The following is a 26,018-nucleotide window of genomic DNA, read 5'->3' as shown; positions in this document are numbered from 1 at the left end:
GGTCAAAGAGCCTCTGATTTGGAGGCCGGGGTCGATGAAATTCCGATTTGGAGGCCGGGGTCGATTAGCCTCCGATTTGGAGGCCGGGGTGGCTCAGCCTCCGATTTGGAGGCCGGGGTGGCTCAGCCTCCGATTTGGAGGCCGGGGTGGCTCAGCCTCCGATTTGGAGGCCGGGGTGGCTCAGCCTCCGATTTGGTGTGTCGGCCCTTTAAGACTCATTTGGGTGCGCTGGCCCTTTAACAATCACTTTGGCGCGTTGGCCCTTTAAGAGCTTGTTTGGCTGACTGGGCTTCTTTTAAATCCACTTTGTCGCACATTCTATCTCAGGGGCATGTGTCATGTGATGAAGCTAGATTTGCATTTGTGCTGTGGGTTTCGCTTTAAGAGCTGATATTATGTGGCAAAGGCTCTGTGCTGGGGTTCAAGTGAAGTTCGTAGGCGTTGGCATAGTAACTGGGTCTGCCTGCGCATATCAATGAGCTCAACTGTCATTTCAATCGCCTCAGGGCACGTTTTGCCATTTCCTATTGAAAAGCATTGGAGACAGTGCATTCCAATGACGGGAAAAAAAATTTTCAAACGCAAATTGCGCAAAAACTACAAATCCGATCGACACGAAAAATACTTAGCACACCTCTCATGGACGCTGGCTTCGAAACGACACCTCAACGGAGTCTGTGCGTGTAGCGGTTCGGGCCGCATTAATTGCGGAAATCAACTTAATAATAATAATAAGAAGAAGAAGAATAAGTTAGCAGCGTTCGGATTACAATATAGTGGTTTTTTCAAACCACTATAACTAGATGTGTATTTCCTGAAGGAAGTACAGATAGTGGTTTGAAATGGTGCCCGGGCTGCCCCTTTAAGAGAGACTTGCCTGCTGCCCCTGCAAGACTTTCAACTCAGGATCCGTTTTAACTGTGGGTGCCTCTCAGGGGCATCTTTGGCCTCATGGTCCGATTTTGTGGGTGGGGCCCCTCAGGGCCCGATATTGTGGGTGGGGCCCCTCAGGGTCCGATTTTGTGGCCGGGGCCCCTCAGGGTCTGATTTGGTAGCTGGGGCCCCTCAGGGTCCCATTTGGTGGCCGGGGACCCTCAGGGGCTGATTTGGTGGGTGGGGCCCCTCGGGGTCCGATTTGGTGGGCGGGGCCACTCTGGGTCCGATTTGGTGGGTGTGGCCCCTAAGGGTCCGGTTTGATGAGCGGGGCCCCTCAGGGTCCGATTTGGTGAGCGGGGCCCCTCAGGGTCCGATTTAGTAGGTGGGGTCACTCTGGGTCCGATTTGGTGCGTGGTGCTCCTCAGGGTCCGATATGGTGGGCGGGGCCACTCTGGATCCGATTTGGTGGGCGGGGCCCTTCAGGGTCCGATTTGGTGGGCTGTGCCACTCTGAGTCCGTTTTGGTGGGCGGGGCCACTCAGGGTCTGATTTTTTTAGCGGGGCCACGCTGGGTCCGATTTGGAGGCCAGGGTGGATCAGCCTCCGATTTGGAGGTCGGGGTGGCTCAGCCTCCGATTTTGAGCCTGGGGTCACTCAGATTTCGATTTGGCCCGCCGGCCCTTTAAGACTCATTTCGATGAGCCGGCCCTTTAAGAATCACTTTGGCGCGTCGGCCCTTTAAGAGCCAGTTTGGCTCACTGGGCTTCTAAATCCACTTTGGCGCACATTCTCTCTCAGTGGCATGCGTTATGTGATGATGCTAGATTTGCATTTATGCTGTTGGTTTCGCTTTAAGAGCTGAAATTATCTGCCAGAAACTCTGTCCTAGAGAGGTCATGTGAAGTTCGTAGGCGTTGGCATAGTAACTGGGTGAGCCTGCGCATATCAATGAGCTTAACTGCCACCTCACGACTGTCCCATGTTTTCCCTATGGCAACATTTTGCCATTGAAATGCATTGAGGAAAATGTTTTTTCAAATGCAAATTGCGCAAAAACTCCAAATCCGATCTACATGAAAAATACTTAGCACACCACTCGTGGACGCTGGCTTCGAAGCGAGGCCTCAACGGAGTCTGTGCGTGTAGCGGTTCGGGCCGCATTAATTGCGGAAATCAACTGAATAGTAATAATAATACTAGATGTGTATTTCCTGAAGGAAGTACAGATAGTGGTTTGAAATGGTGCCCGGGCTGCCCTTTCAGAGAGACTTGCCTGCTGCCCCTGCAAGACTTTCAACTCAGGATCCGTTTTAACTGTGGGTGCCTCTCAGGGGCCACTTTGACCTCAGGGTCCGATTTTGTGGGTGGGGCCCCTCAGGGCCCTATTTTGTGGGTGGGGACCCTCAGGGTCCGATTTTGTGGCCGGGTCCCCTCAGGGTCCGATTTGGTGGCCGGGGCCCCTCAGGGTCCGATTTTGTGGGTGGGGCCCCTCAGGGTCCGATTTTGTGGTTGGGGCCTTTCAGAATCCGATTTGGTGGGCGGGGGCGCACTTTGGCGCAAATTCTCTCTCTCAGGGGCATGCGTCATGTGATGAAGCTAGATTTGTATTTGTGCTGTGGGTTTCGTTTTAAGAGCTGATATTATGTGGCAGAAGCTCTGTCCTGGGGGCGTCATGTGACGTTCGTAGGCGTTGGCATAGTAACTGGGTGTGCCTGCGCATATCAATGAGCTTTACTGCCATTTCAATCGCCTCAGGGCACGTTTTAAGTTTCCCATTCAAATGCATTGAGACAGAGCATTCCAATGACTGGAAAAAAAATTTTCAAACGCAAATTGTGCAAAAACTACAAATCCGATTGACACGAAAAATACTTAGCACACCTCTCGTGGACGCTGGCTTCGAAACAACACCTCAATGGAGTCTGTGCGTGTAGTGGTTCGGATTGCATTAATTGCGGAAATCAACTGAAAAATAAGAATAAGTTAGCAGCGTTCGGATTACAACATTAATACTAGATGTGTATTTCCTGAAGGAAGTACAGATAGTGGTTTGAAATGGTACATTGGCTGCCCCTTTAAGAGAGACTTTCAACTCAGGACCCGTTTTAACTGTGGGTGCCTCTCAGGTGCCACTTTGGCCTGTGGGGCCCCTCAGGGTCTGATTTGGTGGGTGTGGCCCCTCGATCCAATTTGGTGGGCGGGGCCAAGCTGGGTCCAATATGGTGGGCGGGGCCACACTGGGTCTGATTTGTAAGCCAGGGTCGATCAGCCTCCGATTTGGAGGCTGGGGTGGCTCAGCCTCCGATTTGTAGCATGGGGTCACTCAGCTTTCGATTTGGCGCGCTGGCTCTTTAAGACTCATTTTGGTGCACCAGCCCTTTAAGAATCACTTAGGCGCGTTGGCCCTTTAAGAGCCAGTTTGGCGCACTGGGCTTCTAAATCCATTTTGGCGCACATTATCTTTCATGGGCTTGCGTCATGTGATGAAGATAGATTTGCATTTGTGCTGTGGGTTTCGCTTTAAGAGCTGATATTATCTGGCAGAAACTGTGCCCTGCTGGGGTCATATAAAGTTCGTAGGCATTGGCATAGTAACTGGGTGTGCCTGCGCATATCAATGAGCTTAACTGCCACCTCATGACTGCCCCATGTTTTCCCTATGGCAACATTTTCCCATTAAAATGCATTGAGACAATGCATTCCAATGACAGGAAAATGTTTTTTCAAATGCAAATTGCGCAAAATCTACAAATCCGATTGACACGAAAAATACTTAGCACACCACTCGTGGACGCTGGCTTCGAAACGACGCCTCAATGGAGTCTGTGCATGTAGCGGTTCGGGTCGCATTAATTGCGGAAATCAACTGAACTGAATAGTAATAATAATACTAGATGTGTATTTCCTGAAGGAAGTACAGATAGTGGTTTGAAATGCTGCCCAGGCTGCCCCTTTAAGAGAGACTTGCCTGCTGCACCTGCAAGACTTTCAACTCAGGATCCGTTTTAACTGTGGGTGCCTCTCAGGGGCCACTTTGGCCTCAGGGTCAGATTTGGTGGGTGGGGCCCCTCAGGGTCTGATTTGGTGGCCGGGTCCCCTCAGGGGCTGATTTGGTGGGTGGGGCCCCTAAGGGTCCGATTTTGTGGCCGGGGCCCCTCAGGGTCTGATTTGGTGGTTGGGGCCCCTCGGGTCCAATCTTGTGGCCGGGGCCCCTCGGGTCCAATTTTGTGGGTGGGGCCCCTCAGGGTCCGATTTTGTGGCCGGGGCCCCTCAGGGTCCGATTTGGCGAGCGGGGCCCCTCAGGGTCCGATTTGGCGAGCGGGGCCCCTCAGGGTCCGATTTGGCGAGCGGGGCCCCTCAGGGTCCAATTTGGTGGGCGGGGCCCCTCGGGGTCCGATTTGGTGGGCGGGGACCCTCGGGGTCCGATTTGGTGGGCGGGGCCCCTCAGGGTCTGATTTTGTGGCCGGGTCCCCTCAGGGTCTGGATTTGTGGGTGGGGCCCCTCAGGGTCCGATTTTGTGGCCGGTGCCTCACAGGGTCTGATTTTGTGGTTGGGGCCCCTCAGGGTCCGATTTTGCGGCCGGAGCCTCTCAGGGTCCAATTTTGTGGTTGGGGCCCCTCAGGATGTGATTTTGTGGCCGGGGTCCCTCAGGGTCCGATTTTGTTGCCGGGGCCCCTGAGGGTCCAATTTTGTGGGTGGGGCCCCTCAGGGTCCGATTTTGTGGGTGGGGCCCCTCAGGATCCGATTTTGTGGTAGGGGCCCCTCAGGGTTCAATTTTGTAGGGGGGGTCCCTCAGGGTCCAATTTTGTGGCCGGGGCCCCTCAGGGTCCGATTTTGTGGCCGGGGCCCGTCAGGGTCCGATTTTGTGGTTGGGGCCCCTCAGGGTCCGATTTTGTGGGTAGGGCCCCTCAGGGTCCGATTTTGTGGGTAGGGCCCCTCAGGGTCCGATTTTGTGAGTGGGGCCACTCAGGGTCCGATGTTGTGGCCGGATCCCCTCAGGGTCCGATTTTGTGGGTGGGGCCCCTCAGGGTCCAATTTTGTGGCCGGGGCCCCTCAGGGTCCAATTTTGTGGGTGGGGCCCCTTAGGATTTGATTTTGTGGGTGGGGCCCCTCAGGGTACAATTTGGTGGGCGGGGCCACTCTGGGTCCAATTTGGTGGGCGGGGCCACTCTGGGTCCGATTTGGTGAGCTGGGCCCCTCAGGGTCTGATTTGGTGGGCGGGATCTATCAGAGTCCGATTTGGTGGGCGGGGCCGTCAGCATCCAATTTGGCTGGCGGGGACCCTCGGGGTCCGATTTGGTGGGCGGGATCCCTCGGGGTCCGATTTGGTGGGCGGGGCCCCTCGGGGTCCGATTTGGTGGGCGGGGCCCCTCGGGGTCAGAATTGGTGGGCGGGGCCCCTCGGGGTCCGAATTGGTGGGCGGGGCCCCTCAGGGTCCGAATTGGTGGGCGGGGCCCCTCAGGGTCCGATTTTGTGGTTGGGGCCTTTCAGAATCCGATTTACTGGGCGGGGCCCCTCAGGGTCCCATTTGGTGGGCGGGGCCCCTCAGGGTCCCATTTGGTGGGCGGGGCCACTTTGGGTCCGATTTGGCGGACGGGGCCCTTTAGGGTCCAATTTGGTGGGCGGAGACACTGAGTCTGATTTTGTGGGTTGGGCCCCTCAGGGTCCGATTTTGTAGCCGGTGCCCCTCAGGGTCCGATTTTGTGGTTGGGGCCCCTCAGGGTCCGATTTTGTAGCCGGTGCCCCTCAGGGTCCGATTTTGTGGTTGGGGCCCCTCAGGGTCCGATTTTTGGGGCCGGGGCCCCTCAGGGTCCGATTTTGCGGGTGGAGCCCCTCAGGGTCCGATTTTGCGGGTGGAGCCCCTCAGGGTCCGATTTTGCGGGTGGAGCCCCTCAGGGTCCGATTTTGCGGGTGGAGCCCCTCAGGGTCCAATTTTGTGGGTGGGGCCCCTCAGGGTCCGATTTTGTGGCTGGGGCCCCTCAGGGTCTGATTTTGTGGCTGGGGTCCCTCAGGGTCTGATTTTGTGGGTGGGGCCCCTCAGGGTCTGATTTTGTGGTTGGGGCCCCTCAGGGTCCGATTTTGTGGCCGGGGTCTCTCAGGGTCCGATTTTGTGGCCGGGGCCCCTCAGGGTCTGGATTTGTGGGTGGGGCCCATCAGGGTCCGATTTTGTGGGTGGGGCCCCTCAGGGTCTGATTTTGTGGCCGGGGCCCCTTAGGGTCTGATTTTGTGACTGAGGCCCCTCAGGGTCCGATTTTGTAGCCGGTGCCTCTCAGGGTCCGATTTTGTGGTTGGGGCCCCTCAGGGTCCGATTTTTGGGGCCGGGGCCCCTCAGGGTCCGATTTTGCGGGTGGGGCCCCTCAGGGTCTGATTTTGTGGGTGGGGCCCCTCAGGGTCCAATTTTGCGGGTGGGGCCCCTCAGGGTCCGATTTTGCGGGTGGGGCCCCTCAGGGTCCGATTTTGTGGCCGGGGCCCCTTAGGGTCCGATTTTGCGGGTGGGGCCCCTCAGGCTCCGATTTTGTGGCCGGGGCCCCTCAGGGTCCGATTTTGTGGCCGGGGCCCCTCAGGGTCCGATTTTGAGGGTGGGGCCCCTCGGACCGATTTTGAGGGTGGGGCCCCTCAGGGTCTAATTTGGTGGGTGGGGCCCCTCAGGGTCCGATTTTGTGGGTGGGGCCCCTCAGGGTCTGACTTTGTGGGTGGGGCCCCTCAGGGTCTCATTTTGTGGGTGGGGCCCCTCAGGGTCTGATTTTGTGGTTGGGGCCCCTCAGGGTCCGATTTTGTGGTTGGGGCCCCTCAGGGTCCGATTTTGTGGCCGGGGTCTCTCAGGGTCCGATTTTGTGGCTGGGGCCCCTCAGGGTCTGGATTTATGGGTGGGGCCCATCAGGGTCCGATTTTGTGGCTGGGGCCCCTCAGGGTCCGATTTTGTGGGTGGGGCCCCTCAGGGTCTGATTTTGTGGGTGGGGCCCCTCAGGGTCTGATTTTGTGGGTGGGGCCCCTCAGGGTCCTATTTTGTGACTGGGACCCCTCTAGGTTCGATTTTGTGGCCGGGGTCTCTCAGGGTCCGATTTTGTGGTTGGGGCCCCTCAGGGTCTGATTTTGTGGCCGGGCCCACTCAGGATCCGATTTTGTGGGTGGGGCCCCTTAGGGTCTGATTTTGTGGGTGGAGCCCCCTGGGTCCATTTTGGTGGGCGGGGCCACTCTGGGTCCGATTTAGTGGGCGGTGCCCCTCATCGTCCGATTTGGTGGGCGGGGCCCCTCTGGGTCCGATTCGGTGGGCGGGGACCCTCTGGGTCTGATTTGGTGGGCGGGGTCAATCTGGGTCCGATTTGGTGGGCGGGGCTCCTCGGGGTCCGATTTGGTGGGCGGGGCCCCTCAGGGTCCGATTTGATGGGCGGGGCCCCTCTGGGTCCGATTTGGTGGGCGGGGCCACTTTGGGTCCGATTTGATGGGCGGGGCCCTTCAGGGTCCGATTTGGTGGGCGGGGTCACTCTGGGTCCGATTTGGTGGGCGGGGCTTCTCAGGGTCTGATTTGGTGGGCGGGGCTCCTCAGGGTCCGATTTGGTGGACGGGGCCCTTCAGGGTCCGATTTGGTGGACGGGGCCACTCGGAGTCTGATTTGGTGGGCGGGGCCCCTCAGGATCCGATTTGGTGGGCTGTGCTACTCTGGGTCTGATTTTTTGAGCGGGCCACACTGGGTCCGATTTGGAGGCCAGGGTGGCTCAGCCTCCGATTTGGAGGCCGGGGTGGTTCAGCCTACGATTTGGAGGCCGGGGTCGCTCAGCTTTCGATTTGGCGCGCCGGCCCTTTAAGACTCATTTCGATGCGCTGGCCCTTTAAGAATCACTGTGGCACGTCGGCCCTTTAAGAGCCAGGGTGGCTCACTGGGCTTCTAAATCCACTTTGTCGCACATTCTATCTCAGGGGCATGTGTCATGTGATGAAGCTAGATTTGCATTTGTGCTGTGGGTTTCACTTTAAGAGCTGATATTATGTGGCACAAGCTCTGTCCTTGGGATGTCATGTGACGTTCGTAGGCGTTGGCATAGTAACTGGGTCTGCCTGCGCATATCAATGAGCTCAACTGCCATTTCAATCGCCTCAGGGCACGTTTTGCCATTACCCATTGAAAAGCATTGGAGACAGTGCATTCCAATGACGGGAAAAAAAAATTTCAAATGCAAATTGCGCAAAAACTACAAATCCGATCGACACGAAAAATACTTAGCACACCTCTCATGGACGCTGGCTTCGAAACGACACCTCAACGGCGTCTGTGCGTGTAGCGGTTCGGGCTGTATTAATTGCGGAAATCAACTTAATAATAATAAGAAGAAGAATAAGTTAGCAGCGTTCGGATTACAATATAGTGGTTTTTTCAAACCACTATAACTAGATGTGTATTTCCTGAAGGAAGTACAGATAGTGGTTTGAAATGGTGCCCGGGCTGCCCCTTTAAGAGAGACTTGCCTGCTGCCCCTGCAAGACATTCAACTCAGGATCTGTTTTAACTGTGGGTGCATCTCAGGGGCAATTTGGCCTCAGGGTCTGACTTTGTGGGTGGGGCCCCTCAGGGTCCGATTTTGTGGGTGGGGCCCCTCAGGGTCCGATTTTGTGGTCGGGGTCCCTCAGGGTCCGATTTGGTGGGTTGGGCCCCTCAGGGTCCGATTTGGTGGCTGGGGCCCCTCAAGGAATGATTTGGTGGTTGGGGCACCTCAGGGTCTGATTTTGTGGCTGGGGCCCCTCAGGGTCCAATTTTGTGGCCAGGGCCCCTCAGGGTCCGATTTGGTGGGTGGGGCCCCTCAGAGTCCGATTTGGTGGGCGGGGCCCCTCAGAGTTCAATTTGGTGAGCGGGGCCCCTCTGGGTCCGATTTGGTGAGCGGGGCCCCTCAGGGTCCGATTTGGTTGGCGGTGCCACTCTGGGTTCGATTTGGTGAGCGGGCTCCTCAGGGTCCGATTTGGTGGGTGGGGCCACTCTGGGTCTAATTTGGTGGGAGGGGCTCTTCAGGGTCCGATTTGGTGGGTGGGACCTCTCAGGGTCCGATTTGGTGGGCGGGGCCCCTCCGGGTCCGATTTGGTGGGCGGAGCCACTCTGGGTCCGATTTGGTGGGCGGGGCCACTCTGGGTCAGATTAGGTGGGCGGGGCCACTCTGGGTCCGATTTGGTGGGCGGGGCCACTCTGTGTCTGATTTGGTGGGTGTGGCCACTCTGGGTCCGATTTGGTGGGTGGGGCCACTCTGGGTCTGATTTGGAGGCCAGGGTGGCTCACACTCCGATTTGTAGGCCAGGGTCGATCAGCCTCTGATTTGGAGGCAGGGGTGGCTCAGCCTCCGATTTGGAGCCTGGAGTCACTCAGCTTTCGATTTGGCACGCCGGCCCTTTAAGACTCATTTCGGTGCACGGCCCTTTAAGAATCACTTTCGCGCATTGGCCCTTTAAGAGCCAGTTTGGCTCACTGGGCTTCTAAATCCACTTTGGCGCACATTCTCTCTCAGGGGCATGCGTCATGTGATGAAGCTAGATTTGCATTTGTGCTGTGGGTTTCGCTTTAAGAGCAGAAATTATCTGGCAGAAACTCTGTCCTCGGAGGGGGGGGTCATGTGAAGTTCGTAGACGTTGGCATAGTAACTGGGTATGCCTGCGCATATCAATGAGCTGAACTGCTATTTGAATCGCCTCAGGGCATGTTTTCCCTGTGGCAACATTTTCCCATTGAAATGCATTGAGGAAAATGTTTTTTCAAACGCAAATTGCGCAAAAACTACAAATCCGATTGACACGAAAAATACTTAGCACACCTCTCGTGGACGCTGGCTTCGAAACAACACGTCAACGGAGTCTGTGCGTGTAGCGGTTCTGGCCACATTAATTGCGGAAAATCAACTGAATAATAATAATACTAGATGTGTATTTCCTGAAGGAAGTACAGATAGTGGTTTGAAATGGTGCCCGGGCTGCCCCTTTAAGAGAGACTTGCCTGCTGCCCCTGCAAGACTTTCAACGCAGGATACGATTTAACTGTGGGTGCCTCTCAGGGGCCACTTTGGCCTCATGGTCTGATTTTGTGGGTGGGGCCCCTCAGGGCCTGATTTTGTGGGTGGTGCCCCTCAGGGTCCGATTTTTTTGGGTGGGGTCTCTCAGGGTCCGATTTTGTGGCCGGGGCCACTCAGGGTCCGATTTGGTGGCCGGGGCCCCTCAGGGTCCGATTTGGTGGCCGGGGCCCCTCAGGGTCCGATTTGGTGGGTGGGGCCCCTCAAGGTCCGATTTTGTGGCTGGGGCCCCTCAGGGTCCGATTTTGTGGCCGGGGCCAATCAGGATCTGATTTTTGTGGCCGGAACCCCTCAGGGTCCAATTTTGCAGGTGGGGCCCCTCAGGGTCCGATTTTGTGGGCAGGTCCCCTCAGGGTCCGATTTTGTGGCCGGGGCCCCTCAGGGTCCGATTTTGTGGCCGGGGCCCCTCAGGGTCCGATTTTGTGGCCGGGGCCCCTCAGGGTCTGATTTTGTGTCAGGGGCCCCTCAGGGTCCGATTTTGTGTCAGGGGCCCCTCAGGGTCCGATTTTGTGGTTGGGGCCCCTCAGGGTCCGATTTTGTGGCCGCGGCCCCTCAGGGTCCGATTTTGTGGCCGCGGCCCCTCAGGGTCCGATTTTGTGGCAGGGGCCCCTCAGGGTCCGATTTTGTGGGTGGGGCCCCTCTGGGTCCAATTTGGTGGGCGGGACCACTCTGGGTCCAATTTGGTGGGCGGGGCCTCTCAGGGTCCGATTTTGTGGTTGGGTCCCCTCAGGGTCCGATTTTGTGGTTGGGTCCCCTCAGGGTCCGATTTTGTGGTTGGGGCCCCTCAGGGTCCGATTTTGTGGCCGGGGCCTATCAGGGTCCAATTTTGTGACTGGGGCCCATCAGGGTCCGATTTTGTGGCCGCGGCCCCTCAGGGTTTGATTTTGTGGCAGGGGCCCCTCTGGGTCTGATTTTGTGGGCGGAGCCCCTCTGGGTCCAATTTGGTGGGCGGGACCACTCTGGGTCCGATTTGGTGGGCGGGGCCTCTCAGGGTCCGATTTGGTGGGCGGGGCCCCACAGGGTCCGATTTGGTGGGCGTGGCCACTCTGGGTAAGATTTGGAGGCCGGGGTCGTTGCGCTTCCGATTTGGAGGCCGAGGTCAAAAAGCCTCTGATTTGGAGGCTGGGGTCGATGAGACTCCAATTTGGAGGCCGGGGTGGCTCAGCCTCCGATTTGGAGGCCGGGGTGGCTCAGCCTCCGACTTGGAGGCCGGGGTGGCTCAGCCTCCGATTTGGAGGCCGGGGTGGCTCAGCCTCCGATTTGGAGGCCGGGGTGGCTCAGCCTCCGATTTGGAGGCCGGGGTGGATCAGCCTCCGATTTGGAGGCCGGGGTGGATCAGCCTCCGATTTGGAGGCCGGGGTCGATCAGCCTCCGATTTGGAGGCCGGGGTGGCTCAGCCTCCGATTTGGAGGCCGGGGTGGCTCAGCCTCCGATTTGGAGGCCGGGGTGGCTCAGCCTCCGATTTGGAGGCCGGGGTGGCTCAGCCTCCGATTTGGAGGCCGCGGTGGCTCAGCCTCCGATTTGGAGGCCGCGGTGGCTCAGCCTCCGATTTGGAGGCCGCGGTGGCTCAGCCTCCGATTTGGAGGCCGGGGTCGATCAGCCTCCTATTTGGAGGCCGGGGTGGCTCAGCCTCCGATTTGAAGGCCGGGGTCGATCAGCCTCCTATTTGAAGGCCGGGGTGGCTCAGCCTCCTATTTGGAGGCCGGGGTGGCTCAGCCTCCTATTTGGAGGCCGGGGTGGCTCAGCCTCCTATTTGGAGGCCGGGGTGGCTCAGCCTCCGATTTGAAGGCCTGGGTCGATCAGCCTCCGATTTGGAGGCCGGGGTGGATCAGCCTCCGATTTGGAGGCCGGGGTGGATCAGCCTCCGATTTGGAGGCCGGGGTGGCTCAGCCTCCGATTTGGAGGCCGGGGTGGCTCAGCCTCCGATTTGGAGGCCGGGGTGGATCAGCCTCCGATTTGGAGGCTGGGGTGGATCAGCCTCCGATTTGGAGGCCGGGGTCGATCAGCCTCCGATTTGGAGGCCGGGGTCGATCAGCCTCCGATTTGGAGGCCGGGGTGGCTCAGCCTCCGATTTGAAGGCCTGGGTCGATCAGCCTCCGATTTGGAGGCCGGGGTGGATCAGCCTCCGATTTGGAGGCCGGGGTGGATCAGCCTCCGATTTGGAGGCCGGGGTGGATCAGCCTCCGATTTGGAGGCCGGGGTGGATCAGCCTCCGATTTGGAGGCCGGGGTGGCTCAGCCTCCGATTTGGAGGCCGGGGTCGATCAGCCTCCGATTTGGAGGCCGGGGTCGCTCAGCCTCCGATTTGGAGGCTGGGGTGGATCAGCCTCCGATTTGGAGGCCGGGGTCGATCAGCCTCCGATTTGGAGGCCGGGGTCGATCAGCCTCCGATTTGGAGGCCGGGGTGGCTCAGCCTCCGATTTGGAGGCCGGGGTGGCTCAGCCTCCGATTTGGAGGCCGGGGTGGCTCAGCCTCCGATTTGGAGGCCGCGGTGGCTCAGCCTCCGATTTGGAGGCCGCGGTGGCTCAGCCTCCGATTTGGAGGCCGCGGTGGCTCAGCCTCCGATTTGGAGGCCGCGGTGGCTCAGCCTCCGATTTGGAGGCCGGGGTGGATCAGCCTCCGATTTGGAGGCCGCGGTGGCTCAGCCTCCGATTTGGAGGCCGCGGTGGCTCAGCCTCCGATTTGGAGGCCGGGGTGGCTCAGCCTCCGATTTGGAGGCCGGGGTGGATCAGCCTCCGATTTGGAGGCCGCGGTGGCTCAGCCTCCGATTTGGAGGCCGCGGTGGCTCAGCCTCCGATTTGGAGGCCGGGGTCGATCAGCCTCCTATTTGGAGGCCGGGGTGGCTCAGCCTCCGATTTGGAGGCCGGGGTCGATCAGCCTCCTATTTGGAGGCCGGGGTGGCTCAGCCTCCTATTTGGAGGCCGGGGTGGCTCAGCCTCCTATTTGGAGGCCGGGGTGGCTCAGCCTCCTATTTGGAGGCCGGGGTGGCTCAGCCTCCGATTTGAAGGCCAGGGTCGATCAGCCTCCGATTTGGAGGCCGGGGTGGATCAGCCTCCGATTTGGAGGCCGGGGTGGATCAGCCTCCGATTTGGAGGCCGGGGTGGCTCAGCCTCCGATTTGGAGGCCGGGGTCGATCAGCCTCCGATTTGGAGGCCGGGGTGGCTCAGCCTCCGATTTGGAGGCCGGGGTGGATCAGCCTCCGATTTGGAGGCCGGGGTGGATCAGCCTCCGATTTGGAGGCCGGGGTGGCTCAGCCTCCGATTTGGAGGCCGGGGTCGATCAGCCTCCGATTTGGAGGCCGGGGTCGCTCAGCCTCCGATTTGGAGGCCGGGGTCGATCAGCCTCCGATTTGGAGGCTGGGGTGGATCAGCCTCCGATTTGGAGGCCGGGGTCGATCAGCCTCCGATTTGGAGGCCGGGGTGGATCAGCCTCCGATTTGGAGGCCGGGGTGGATCAGCCTCCGATTTGGAGGCCGGGGTGGCTCAGCCTCCGATTTGAAGGCCTGGGTCGATCAGCCTCCGATTTGAAGGCCTGGGTCGATCAGCCTCCGATTTGGAGGCCGGGGTGGATCAGCCTCCGATTTGGAGGCTGGGGTGGATCAGCCTCCGATTTGGAGGCCGGGGTGGATCAGCCTCCGATTTGGAGGCCGGGGTGGATCAGCCTCCGATTTGGAGGCCGGGGTGGCTCAGCCTCCGATTTGGAGGCCGGGGTCGCTCAGCCTCCGATTTGGAGGCCGGGGTCGCTCAGCCTCCGATTTGGAGGCCGGGGTGGATCAGCCTCCGATTTGGAGGCTGGGGTGGATCAGCCTCCGATTTGGAGGCCGGGGTCGATCAGCCTCCGATTTGGAGGCCGGGGTCGATCAGCCTCCGATTTGGAGGCCGGGGTGGCTCAGCCTCCGATTTGAAGGCCTGGGTCGATCAGCCTCCGATTTGGAGGCCGGGGTGGATCAGCCTCCGATTTGGAGGCCGGGGTGGATCAGCCTCCGATTTGGAGGCCGGGGTGGATCAGCCTCCGATTTGGAGGCCGGGGTGGATCAGCCTCCGATTTGGAGGCCGGGGTGGCTCAGCCTCCGATTTGGAGGCCGGGGTCGATCAGCCTCCGATTTGGAGGCCGGGGTCGATCAGCCTCCGATTTGGAGGCTGGGGTCGATCAGCCTCCGATTTGGAGGCCGGGGTGGCTCAGCCTCCGATTTGGAGGCCGGGGTCGATCAGCCTCCGATTTGGAGGCCGGGGTGGCTCAGCCTCCGATTTGGAGGCCGGGGTCGATCAGCCTCCGATTTGGAGGCCGGGGTGGCTCAGCCTCCGATTTGGAGGCCGGGGTGGATCAGCCTCCGATTTGGAGGCCGGGGTGGATCAGCCTCCGATTTGGAGGCCGGGGTGGCTCAGCCTCCGATTTGGAGGCCGGGGTGGATCAGGCTCCGATTTGGAGGCCGGGGTGGCTCAGCCTCCGATTTGGAGGCCGGGGTGGATCAGGCTCCGATTTGGAGGCCGGGGTGGATCAGGCTCCGATTTGGAGGCCAGGGTGGATCAGGCTCCGATTTGGAGGCCGGGGTGGCTCATTGTCCGATTTGGAGGCCGGGGTGGCTCAGCCTCCGATTTGGAGGCCGGGGTGGCTCAGTCTCCGATTTGGTGTGTCGGCCCTTTAAGACTCATTTGGGTGCGCTGGCCCTTTAACAATCACTTTGGCGCGTTGGCCCTTTAAGAGCTAATTTGGCTGACTGGGCTTCTTTTAAATCCACTTTGGCACACACATTCTCTCTCAGGGGCATGTGTCATGTGATGAAGCTAGATTTGCATTTGTGCTGTGGGTTTCGCTTTAAGAGCTGATATTATGTGGCAGAGGCTCTGTGCTGGGGTTCAAGTGAAGTTCGTAGGCGTTGGCATAGTAACTGGGTCTGCCTGCGCATATCAATGAGCTCAACTGTCATTTCAATCGCCTCAGGGCACGTTTTGCCATTTCCTATTGAAAAGCATTGGAGACAGTGCATTCCAATGACGGGAAAAAAAATTTTCAAACGCAAATTGCGCAAAAACTACAAATCCGATCGACACGAAAAATACTTAGCACACCTCTCGTGGACGCTGGCTTCGAAACGACACCTCAACGGAGTCTGTGCGTGTAGCGGTTCGGGCCGCATTAATTGCGGAAATCAACTTAATAATAATAAGAAGAAGAAGAATAAGTTAGCAGCGTTCGGATTACAATATAGTGGTTTTTTCAAACCACTATAATTAATAATGTTGTATTAGGCTAGATTCTCATTAATGTTTTATTTCTCGATATGTGTTCTGTTAAAAGGGTTGTCCAGGACATTGATGTTGATGGCCCATCCTTAGGACAGGTAATCAAAATCAGTTTCTTGGGGGCCTGACATAGAGCACCTCCCTGATCAACTGTCAGCAGGTCCTTTTGTGGCCGAAAATAAACTGTGTTTAGAGCCATTATATATATAGTGGCCATTCTTGGGCACTCATTCACTTCAGTGGAAGCTGATCAACAATAGACGAGAATCTCTACGACACAGTATACAGAAATGTGGCATTTCAGCTCTTTACACTATGTGCTTCCAGCCGCCGCTAACAGTTTATTGGTGGGGTGCTGATTATCAGGCGCCAAGCTATATAATATTGATGAGTATGACCTATCCCAAGGATAGGTTATCAGTATCAAACATTGGACCACCACTTCAAGGCTTGTATGTGCTCCCCTACACTAAGTAAGGCTGGTTTCACATTTGCAGTTGTGTACGCAGCGTTTCTGCCACATACATCCACATGCGTCGTGTTTTCCTATCTTTAACATTGGAAACGCAGGTACATGCGTTTGTATGCTTTTTGCAGTGTTTGCCTATGCATGCGTCGTTTCGTCGTCTGCGGCTGGGAGCAGTACACGCAACATGTTGCAATTTTGGAGGCGTCAATTTGCCGCCTAGAAACGTATGCAGTTGTTTGCGGAAGGAATGCGTCGATAGAATGCATTACAGTCTATGAAAACGCATGCGTTCGCAAGCACACGCATTTGTTTGCGTTTGTGAACGAATGTGTTTTTCCTGAATAAACCTGTCTAGACACTAATTAGCCACCCCCACACAAACATAGATAAAAAGAGGGAGTGGGCATTGACAGTCCACAACTCTGCAGACTGGGAACAAGAAAAGAAGAAGCTCTGAACCTGTGAAGAATCTCCACTTTGGACATTGTGAGTGTAAAAGCCAATGTCTGTCTTTTCTTTTTTCTCTCTTTATATGTACTAATAATTTCTGTCTCTTTTTTCTTGCAGCATTCAGCAGAATGTCTTCTTCTTCAGAGGAGTGCCCTGTCCCTGAATATCGTGGACAGGAAAGTGAAGTGAGTACTCACCTCTGCAGATTGATAAGTATTCTCTGTCACATCTAAACATGTGGCAAAAATTTTTTTTTCCTTTTCCAGAACAGTTCTTCAACTGCAGCAGAGGCCGAGCAGGAGCAGCAAGGACAAGTTCGGGTGGCAAGGCGGCGTGTAAGTATATCTGACTGATTGTACTCTGTTTATTGTATCTTGACTGTACTATTCTTGCCTGCTCATTACTTCACTTTGCTTATTTCTTTACCTTTTTGGTCTTGACTACTGTTGTTCTTTTTTTTTTTTACTTTACTTATTCTTGCCTGTTTTCTGTCTCTGTTGTTTTCTTTCTTTTCCTTTTTTTAATCTCTCCAACATTAATGTCTTTATTTCTTTTCTAGGTTCTAGAACAGGATGAAGACCTCATTGGCAATGACATCCTCATATCCCTGGTCCATGAGCGAGTCCCGCTGTGGGACACCCGGGTTCCGCAGCACTCAGATAACGTGGCAATCCGGCGACTATGGAATGAGGTGGCCCAAGCGATGATGGATGGGACGACGCCCCGGATCGGGTCCGCAAGGCATTTCGTAAGTATTGCAATGCTGTGTGATGCAGCAGTGACCTTGGCCGGGATCAGTTAAGTGCATTGTCTAACTATGCCGCATTTCTGTATACTGTGCCGTAGAGATTCTCGTCTATTGTTGATCAGCTTCCACTGAAGAGAATGAGTGCCCAAGAATGGCTATATATATATATATATAATGGCTCAAAACACAGTTTATTTTCGGCCACTAAAGGACCTGCTGACAGTTGATCAGGGAGGTGCTGTTCATTTTTTTTTTTTTTACAGTGCTCAAAGTCAGAACACGTTGGCGTTCGATGAAGGATTGCTTCAACAAGGACCTTCGTCAGGAGAGCCGGGTTCCCAGTGGTCTGGAGCAAGGATCAGAAAATATAAATATCACCACATGCTGGCATTTTTGAGACCGGTTCTTGCCCAGAGAACGTAAGTATTTTTGTGGTCTATTGGATTGTGTTGTATTGCCTAATCTGTATTTTTCTATTCCACAAGAGTTGGCGCTTTTACTATTGTAAATGTTTGGTACTAATGTTTTTCTTTTCTTTTCACAGCACCTAGAGCAGTACCCTTGAGCCTGGATCTGTAGTTGTCCTTCATCGAACAGCCACGGACCCGTCCCAGCTATCCACCTGCGAAGCAGCAAGTGGGCTGGCAACACAGACTGGAGACCAGGAAGCTGGTCCATCAGGTGTTCCCCTGTCCCAGGTCTCTGCCATATCTTTTTTGGCGTATCCCCGCCAGCGGCAGAAGGCCTCGGACAGGACACTCAAGCCTGAACTTTTGTACTTGAGCTCAATCTTTCATGATGGACTCAAGGCGATGGGAGACAGACTGGATAGTGGCTTCAACCTTATGAAGACACTTATCCAGGATGTCAACCGAAGCCTTGACCAAGTGAAAGCCGACCTCCAGAGGTCAGCACATCATTTTTTCAATCAAATTGAACAGGGCATGTCGGAACACCTTACTCCTGATCTCCAGCTGAATGTCATGCAGGCCTGCAATGCTGCTTACGTGCAGGCTATGCAGCAGACTCGGAATTTTCAGCAGTCAGTGGTGGCATTTACACCTGTGCCAACACTGACACGCTTGACCTCAATGCCGAGCTCTGCTGCATACCACTGCACGGCCACCACCATTCCAAGCCCTGCCGGACACCACTACAGCGCCACCACCATGCCGAGTGCTGTTGGACAGCCCACCGCCACCACCATGCCAAGTGCTTCTCCAGCTTGGACATCCTCCACCGCCACCAGCATGCAACAGCAGCACCTGGACCCTGCCAGGATCTTCACCACCACCAGCATACAGCAGCAGCACCCGGACTTTGACAGGCCAGCCATCAGCACCAGGTCCCAGCAGCAGCACTCGGACCCTGGCAGGACCTTCACCACCACCACCAGCATGCAGCAGCAGCATCTGGACCTTGACAGGCCGGCCATCAGCACCAGGTCCCAGCAGCAGCACCTGGACCCTGCCAGGCCGTCCACCATCACCGGGCCGCAGGAAGACACCACACCGATGCTCCCCAGACACCACTGCAGATCCCAACAAAGGAGAAAACAAAAACCGCGGACTCTCGCACTCCCTCCCCCCTCACCTCCCAATGTGTCCGTGATGTCAGGTTTGTCTCTCCCTTCCAGTGTGTCTCTCCTCTTCCATGCCTCCAGTACCATTCCTCCCTGACCCCACTAGTTTCACCGCCCCTTCTCCTGCAACCCCTGCGTCGTCTTTACCCAGCCTGGCGTCCCAGCTCAACACCCCCCAGTTCCGTCACTCTACCCCAAGCCGCCGCAGTTAATTTTTTATTTTTGTAAATAAATTTAATTTTTTTTTGCACCAATACTGTTTGGTTCTTTGTGTATTTCGCCGCCGGCAACACACACCGTGCACCTTAAAAACACTGCGCCGTACAGTTTAAGTATTTCAAACCACATAGTTCCAGGAGTGACACAGCTTGAACACTGCAGCTTTGCTTCTTGTGTCTGTCATGGAGCTATGAGTTGTCAAAAACTAGTATGACTTGTATTTTCTCCAGCATCTCTTCAGTCTGCTTAATCTATGTCACACAGACTGAAGAGACAATGGAGGTAATACAAGGCATATCTATACTCACCTGGCCAGCTGTCAGAAATAGTGTATTCAGGATGCACAAAACCCAGCATCCTGAACTCATTATTTCTGAAAAATGGCCTGGTGAGTATAGATATGCCTTGTATTACCTTCATTGTCTCTTCAGTCTATGTAATCTAATTTTTTCCACACAAGCGTCGGCCCATATCAGAGTTTTTAAAAGTCTGGGAGTCATTGCCAGGGCCAAAAGCTCCAATGTCCACGGCGATAAAGCGACAGTCCGCATCTGCTATTGCCATGAGCACTACAAAAAAATATTTCTTGTAGTTAAAGTACTCCGATCCAGATCTGGCGGGTTTGGTAATCAGTATGTGCTTTCCATCCACTGCTCACAAACAGTTGGGGAAATTACACACTCGCCAGAATTTGTCAGCAATTTCCAGACACATTTCCACGGTGGGTAGGGGGATAAATTCATCCTGGAGAATGTTCCACAAAGCCCGGCAAGTGTCTGCAACAATTCCAGACAGAGTGGAAATTCCTAGCCGGTACTGAAAATGGAGCGATGATAGGGTCTCTCCGGTAGCCAGGAATCTGCCAAACAGAGAAAGAAAAAAATTAAGAAGCTAAACAGATAAAGGAGAAAAAAAATTAATACAAGGCAGAACAATAATAATTATGACAGGCGTTTGTTTAGAATTATTACGTACCTTAATGTGACCAGGAGACGTTCCTCTGCAGGAATCGCTCTACGGAGCTGGGTGTCCTGTCTCCGGATGGCTCCTTGGACATGACCAAGCAAATCCCAGAAGGTCTCTTGAGACATCCTGGTATATTCCGGAAATTTCTCCGGGTTGGCATTGAGCTTGCTGTATAGGGTGTGGTAGGCTCCACGGCTCTACCGGACTTCAATAATGGGGTGTCTCCAATAACGCCGACGCCGTCTTCTCCGTCTTTCTCTATTTCTTTGATTCTCACAAGCAAACGCATAAGCAAGAAACAGCTTTATACTTAAATCCAGGTTGAAATAAAAGCTCTCCATGCGAAGATCCTTCTTGACACAGGAAACAGGAGCAAAATCTGAAGATTTCAGCTGTCCAAGGGTCTTTATAAAGATATCCCATAAGACACGACCACTGTTGTCCCATTGGTGGTGTCTGTTTATCTAGATTTTTCTCCTGTAAAATTTTCCACCATGCGCACAAAAAACACAAACGCATGCAAAACGCATGCAAACGCTGTGTTTTTTGACCGCATGTGTAAAATGATGCGTCTAAAAACCGCTGCGTTTGCAAGCATTTGCATGCGGTTTTTCGTAAGTTTGAGGTTGCGGAAGATACGCTGCGGATTCAACCGCAAATGTGAAACTAGCCTAATGTACACTATCTATTATATATAGCTCAAGTATGTGTATGTATGTATGTCCGGGATTGGCATCCGCACCGTCGCAGCTACAGCCACAAAATTTGGCACAGTCACACGTCTGGACCCTGAGAACGTCCTAGGCTATGTTGTGAGCTGAAATTTTAACCCCGCGCGTTCCAATTCACCAAACAATTTTGCCCCTATCTACATAATGGGGAAAAAGTGTGTGTGTATCAAGTCCCACCGCTCATTATGATGTCATAATGGTTGACTATGGGATGGAGGATGTGTGATGGGTATATGGGTACTGGACTATGGGATGGAGGATATATATGACGGGTATATGGGCACTCGACTATGGGATGGCGAATATGTATGATGGGTATATGGGCATGGGACTATGGGATGGAGGATGTGTGATGGGTATATGGGCATGGGACTATGGGATGGAGGATGTGTGATGGGTATATGGGCACTCGACTATGGGATGGAGGATATGTATGATGGGTATATGGGCACGGGCCTATGGGATCGTGGATATGTATGATGGGTATATGGGCACGGGACTATGGGATGGAGGATAATTATAATTTGCTATAACTAACCACAGTTAGTTACTATGCCCGGGCAACGCCGGGCTCTTCAGCTAGTAGGTTAATATATTTCCATACCATATATAGTTAAACAACAATGATATGTAAGCACCAGAAGTTTGATTTGCAGAACATACCTGCCTAACACATGCTGGTCACTCTTCATCCCATCATAAATCATTACATAATCATATTCACAATGTCTGTGCTCCTCTATAACAAGTGACACGAAATCCAGTACGACATAATAGCCGAGTGGCACCTCGAGAACCCACATGCAATTCATATTTTTTTCATATGATTGTGGAAATCCTGGACTGATAAACTGGCCAGAAAGTGCCGTAAGCCGACCACCACAGGAATCTAAAAAGAAACATGATTTACTAAGATTAAAAAAGAATAGAAAAATGGCTAGTTTTATACAATTGTAATACAAAGTCAGTTTTGAGCCCATATTTCAGAAGTAAGTAGCAAAGCACTCCCCCGCATAGCTCTGCTGAGCATACTCAGATTCCCATTGGTTTAACCAGTGATCAAACTGCGTTTAGTAGCATTGTGGAAATCCTGGGAACTACAACTGTAATATAGATGAAAATGAGTCAGTATTACTGATAACTGAATGACAAACACAAGTATACAGTTGTATGTTTTGCTTTCCTCTCCTTTTTATTTTCATTTTAGAAATCAGTTTCTATAATAATTACTAAAGGAGTTGGCAATGTTATTTTTATAGTAAAGAGGGTTTCGCTATTACTACATTCTAGAGGGCTGTTTTTCCATCTAGAGGGCATACAGCAGCACACAGCAGGTGAAATAATAGGGACATGGCAGTGTGGCGCCCTGCGTCTTAATCGCCACAAAAGGGTTAAATATGTACTGTTCTGTATGTGTTTTGTGAGCAATGGGAGTTATGCTTTCTCTGCTAGACACACACACAATTTGCCTCATTCCCTCATTTGTCTGAAGCTGTGAGCTTTGCAGACATACCCTAACTGGGAGGGGGAGGGGCCGACTTGTTGTTCTCAGAGTGTGAAGAAGGAGGAAGTACGCCTGGACGCCATGATGACATGTGGCTGATCCAGGAGTAAGAGCTAAGAAGCAGGGAACCAGCCCCTAGATCATCTGTGGCACCCCTGAGGCTCAGTCACCACAGAGGTACTGCACCTTTTCCTAAGGTGTGGTGCCCCACCATCCAGGTAAATTAGAGGCTCCTGATCACGCTCCAACACTCGCACCCCACACAATAGAGTAGTTCAGCAAAACCACATTGCGGCTCCTTGCTTACAGAGAGGCAGAGCACCTTTGGTGGTTCCCTGCTTGGAACACTAGACGTGCTGGGAGATGGGTGGAGTTCAGAATATATATATGAGCAGGATGGTTTAGGATTACAGGTCAGTCAGTCAGTCAGTCAGCGAGTCTGAGAGAGGAAGCCACTCGGGAGGAGTGGGGATCCCTGGAAGAGGGATGGAGGAAGGAGTGCTGCAGCTGCCTCAGTGATCTGAGCCAGCTGGCACGGGAAAGGAAAGAAGGAGAAGGACATTGAACTGAAGCCTGAGCTTCCATAGGAGAGAAAGACAAGTATGGAACGTAGGAGTAAAAGGGAACACAGAGGATGTGGGTTAGAGGCTGAACCCTGCCTAGAAGTTCTAAGCGCAAGGCCGGGGCCCGGTCTCCGAGGTTGTATGGACACTAATGGTTCTGCAGCAGACACCGGTGGAGTAGTGGGCTGTAAATGCACTACTCCCATCAAAGACTTGAGGGCACAACAGCAACACGGATAGAGAGCTGGGACTAGGAGTAGAGAGTCCCCGAAGCAGGCTACAGCTATCTGCCGTGCAAGTAGAGTTCTTGGGAACATCTGTCAGGAGGAACTCCAGTGTAACACAGTACTAGGAGATCTTCACACTTAAAGGCGCTATAGAGGAGACGTTCAGGAAAAGGCACATAAGTTGGCGGAGTGTGGAAGGGAGCATTCCATCTTGCCTGGAGGTTGGCTGAGCCCCTGACCCAGAGGACTCGGCACAGAAGCGGGCACTACAGACTGTGAGTAAAGCTTTGGAACTACATACCCTGGTGTCCTCCATTCCTTCCTGTGTCCGTCCGCCTGGCACTGCTACATCCCCTGCACCAAACACTACACCATCTAAGTGTCTCCACATCTACACTGCCCTGGGACAACAGCCCTGCCTGTGGAGGGCTATAACATCATTGCTGCACCATACCATCTGTCCCGGAGGATCTGTCTGCAGCGTCGGCTTAACACCTCCCTTGCCGAACACCACAGGTGGCGTCACGGACTATTCATTTAACTACATTCCACCATTCATCTTCCTATTACTTGGGCGCCCAGGGCCACGGTCCGGGTCACTTCCGCTGTAACACATCCCACTGATACCGGCCCGGTACCGAGTACCCCACAGCCCTGGGAGGGCGACCCTACTTGGCATCACGAACAGGATGACGAGACCCGATGCCATCGGGTTCTGTGCGCCTAGGATTTGTTGGACTTAAAACTTTTGAGAATGTGCAGAAGACCCAATTTAATAGACTGTGAAATGAACATCAAAAATGGCCGTTGGCGTGGAGAAGAAGGGCGTGACGAGATGGGAGGTCCTAGGAAAAGACAGCGAACAGTCGTGGGCCTCCCCTGCCTGAATTACTATGTAACAGCAACATGGCCCACCCCCCGAGGGGTTCGTATACTGGCTTGGTATGGAGGCGCTGGAAGAAGACGCCTCCCCAAGAAGGAGGGGCAGAAGCCAGTGGCGGGAAAGGGGCCGAGAGAGGGGGGAGAAGAATGCCAGAACGCCATCTTGGAGAGAGAGGGAAGGAGGCCTGTGGAGCGCGGGGAAGTGGATCTCCCCGGCGCCATGGCTGAAGGCTCCAACCCCATAGCGGAGATGAACCGCCAGCAGCTGGAGGACGAAATTGCCCAGCTGATGCGCCGCCTGCAACTGAGGCAGGAAATGCTATGGACCTTGAATCTGCAGCGCGCCCAGGAGGGGCCTACACCTGCGGTACCCGCGACACCGGTATCCGCCACTGCTGCACCGGACCTCTTCCCGGCAGACCCTGTGGAGCCTAGAACCGCTGCCATGCCACAGCACCGTATTTTGTTCCCTCTCTGCCGCTACTACCGGAGGAGTTGTACACAGCACGGGGAGCTGAGGCGGAGGAAGAGAAGCTCCCGCCTGGATCTGACGTGGCCGCGCAGGTCCCACCAGAGGCCCCCGCGGACCCGGAGCCACCACCCGCTGCCACCGGCCCGCTTCCACCGGCACCGGAGCAGAGATCACACCGCCAGGAGGCTCCAGGTACGTCCGATGCTCCCACACCTGGGAAGGCCCTGGGGTGCACCACGGTCGCAGCGGCTGGCCAGGTCGTGCTAGATTTGGTCTGGGACTGGGATACCGGTCCACGGGGGGGAACACCGGAACCCCTGAAGGTGGCACCGCAGTACCAAACCAGTCTGGATCGGTCCCGGGAGGAGCGGGAGGATGATGAGAACTGGGCTGGTCGTCAAGCTACCATCCGGCAACTGGCAGCTGAACACCGGGAGAGGGAGCAGTGCCGGCAAGCGGTACTAGGCCCAGATCTGGACCGGAAGGAGCGAGTCCGTGCCGGTCATTATGGTCCCAGAGATGCGGCAGGTTGGGGCCACGTCCTGAACGTGAACCATGAGAGGGGGTTCGGCTTTATCCATGACCCTAGCCGAATCTCCGATCTGTTTTTCAACCGGAGAGACGTGGAACCTCACTTAAGGAAAGGACACCCTGCCAGGAACTTGAGCCCGGGAGACCATGTGACCTTCACCAGACATGAAGATCTCCGAGGCTGGTATGCCATGAATATTAGGCGAATCCCAGAGGAACACATCCAGACCTACAGGTAGAGACCACCTACTGCCCTCGTGCCAAGATGTGCCAAAGGTACAGAAAGCCACAGGTTTCACCCCACTAGAAGAAGAATACCTGAAGACTGCCCGTGCGTTTCTTACATCTGGTAGCAGTTCCCAATCAGCAGCTTCCAGAACCCCAGCAGGGGACCAGCACTAATAACCTACAATATAACTCTCGTTACCCAGGAGGGTTTATTTGCACCATTGTACCTTTTGTTCTATTTTTGACCATCATGGTTTAGTTTTGTTTTTTCCAGAGTTGCCCTGTGTTGTTGACAGCCTTTACATTTGAACTGAGCGATCATGAACTTGGAGTGATCCAAAAACTGTGTTTGTAAATAGGTGCACCTCTTTAGGTGCCCTTTCTTAGTTTTACACATAGACACTTTGTGAAGATTACGTCTACCTCATTTGGAGCATGACTCCAATCAAAGGACACTGCAAGAGTTCCGGGCTGGGAGCGGTGTCCAGCACTTACAAGAATTTTTTAAAAATTTTAATGTGAAGTATTTGATGATGATGTGTTTTATAAGAGTATTAATAACTAGGAAATGGCTTTTATATAGAATTGGAAATGTTTTGATACAGAGATGAGAGATTTGAATAAAGAATTTAAAATGTATATGGTGAACCAGGCATCACGGTTATCACTCAGAGTTGAGAGAAAGAAGAAAATGTGCACTAAAGAGAGAAAAGAAATGTGTTGACGAAGAATACTGAAGTGATAGAGAGTAACAGACAATAGCACTGTGAATTAAGTATTATATGGAAAAATTGCACTTTTGACTTAGAATTTTAGATAGTTAATTAATAACTGTTTGCAACTGTCACGGGGTCCTTCTCTGGTATCACCCAATCAACAGAGCAAGCGAAGAGTGAACAATTCCAAGACCTTTATTCAGGCAAAAATACGAAAAGGTCCATATTCAGTCCACCACACAAAGAATAAGATAGTCCAGAATAAGAATGCAGTCCAGTATCAGGATAAAATGTCCAGGGAAACGAGATTCCAAAACTCTAGCACCAGAGGATAAAATGGGTCCTTCTCTCTCTGAAGTGCTGTCTGTACACGATCCTGTCCACACCGGAACTAACTTGTCCAGCTGCTGGTCTCCCCACCCCCTTCCTTGTCTAGGGGTAGTCAAAACAAGTTGGGGCGGTTTCCAGGCCTCCCAGAGGAGAACAAAGGGCCTTAGGGATTAATGCACTACAGGGGGTCATCAAGAGACAGGTACAGTGAGGCTGTAGACTTACAATGTAATAAGAAA

General features: G+C 54.2%; 1 protein-coding gene across 1 annotated transcript in view; it reads right to left on the bottom strand.

Moving 5' to 3' along the window:
* Positions 1–26,018, bottom strand: part of LOC141099807 (uncharacterized) — a 108,656-nt gene that overhangs the window by 52,519 nt on the left and 30,119 nt on the right. Inside the window, exon 3 of the mRNA XM_073587874.1 lies at positions 20,990–21,215. Coding sequence (XP_073443975.1) covers positions 20,990–21,215 — 226 coding nt within the window. The remainder of the gene's footprint in view (positions 1–20,989; positions 21,216–26,018) is intronic.

Source organism: Dendrobates tinctorius, unplaced genomic scaffold (genome assembly GCF_039654945.1).
Source record: "Dendrobates tinctorius isolate UK_male_01 unplaced genomic scaffold, ASM3965494v1 ptg000102l, whole genome shotgun sequence".
Taxonomy (NCBI): Eukaryota; Metazoa; Chordata; class Amphibia; order Anura; family Dendrobatidae; genus Dendrobates; species Dendrobates tinctorius.
This window is presented reverse-complemented; position numbering and strand designations above follow the sequence as displayed.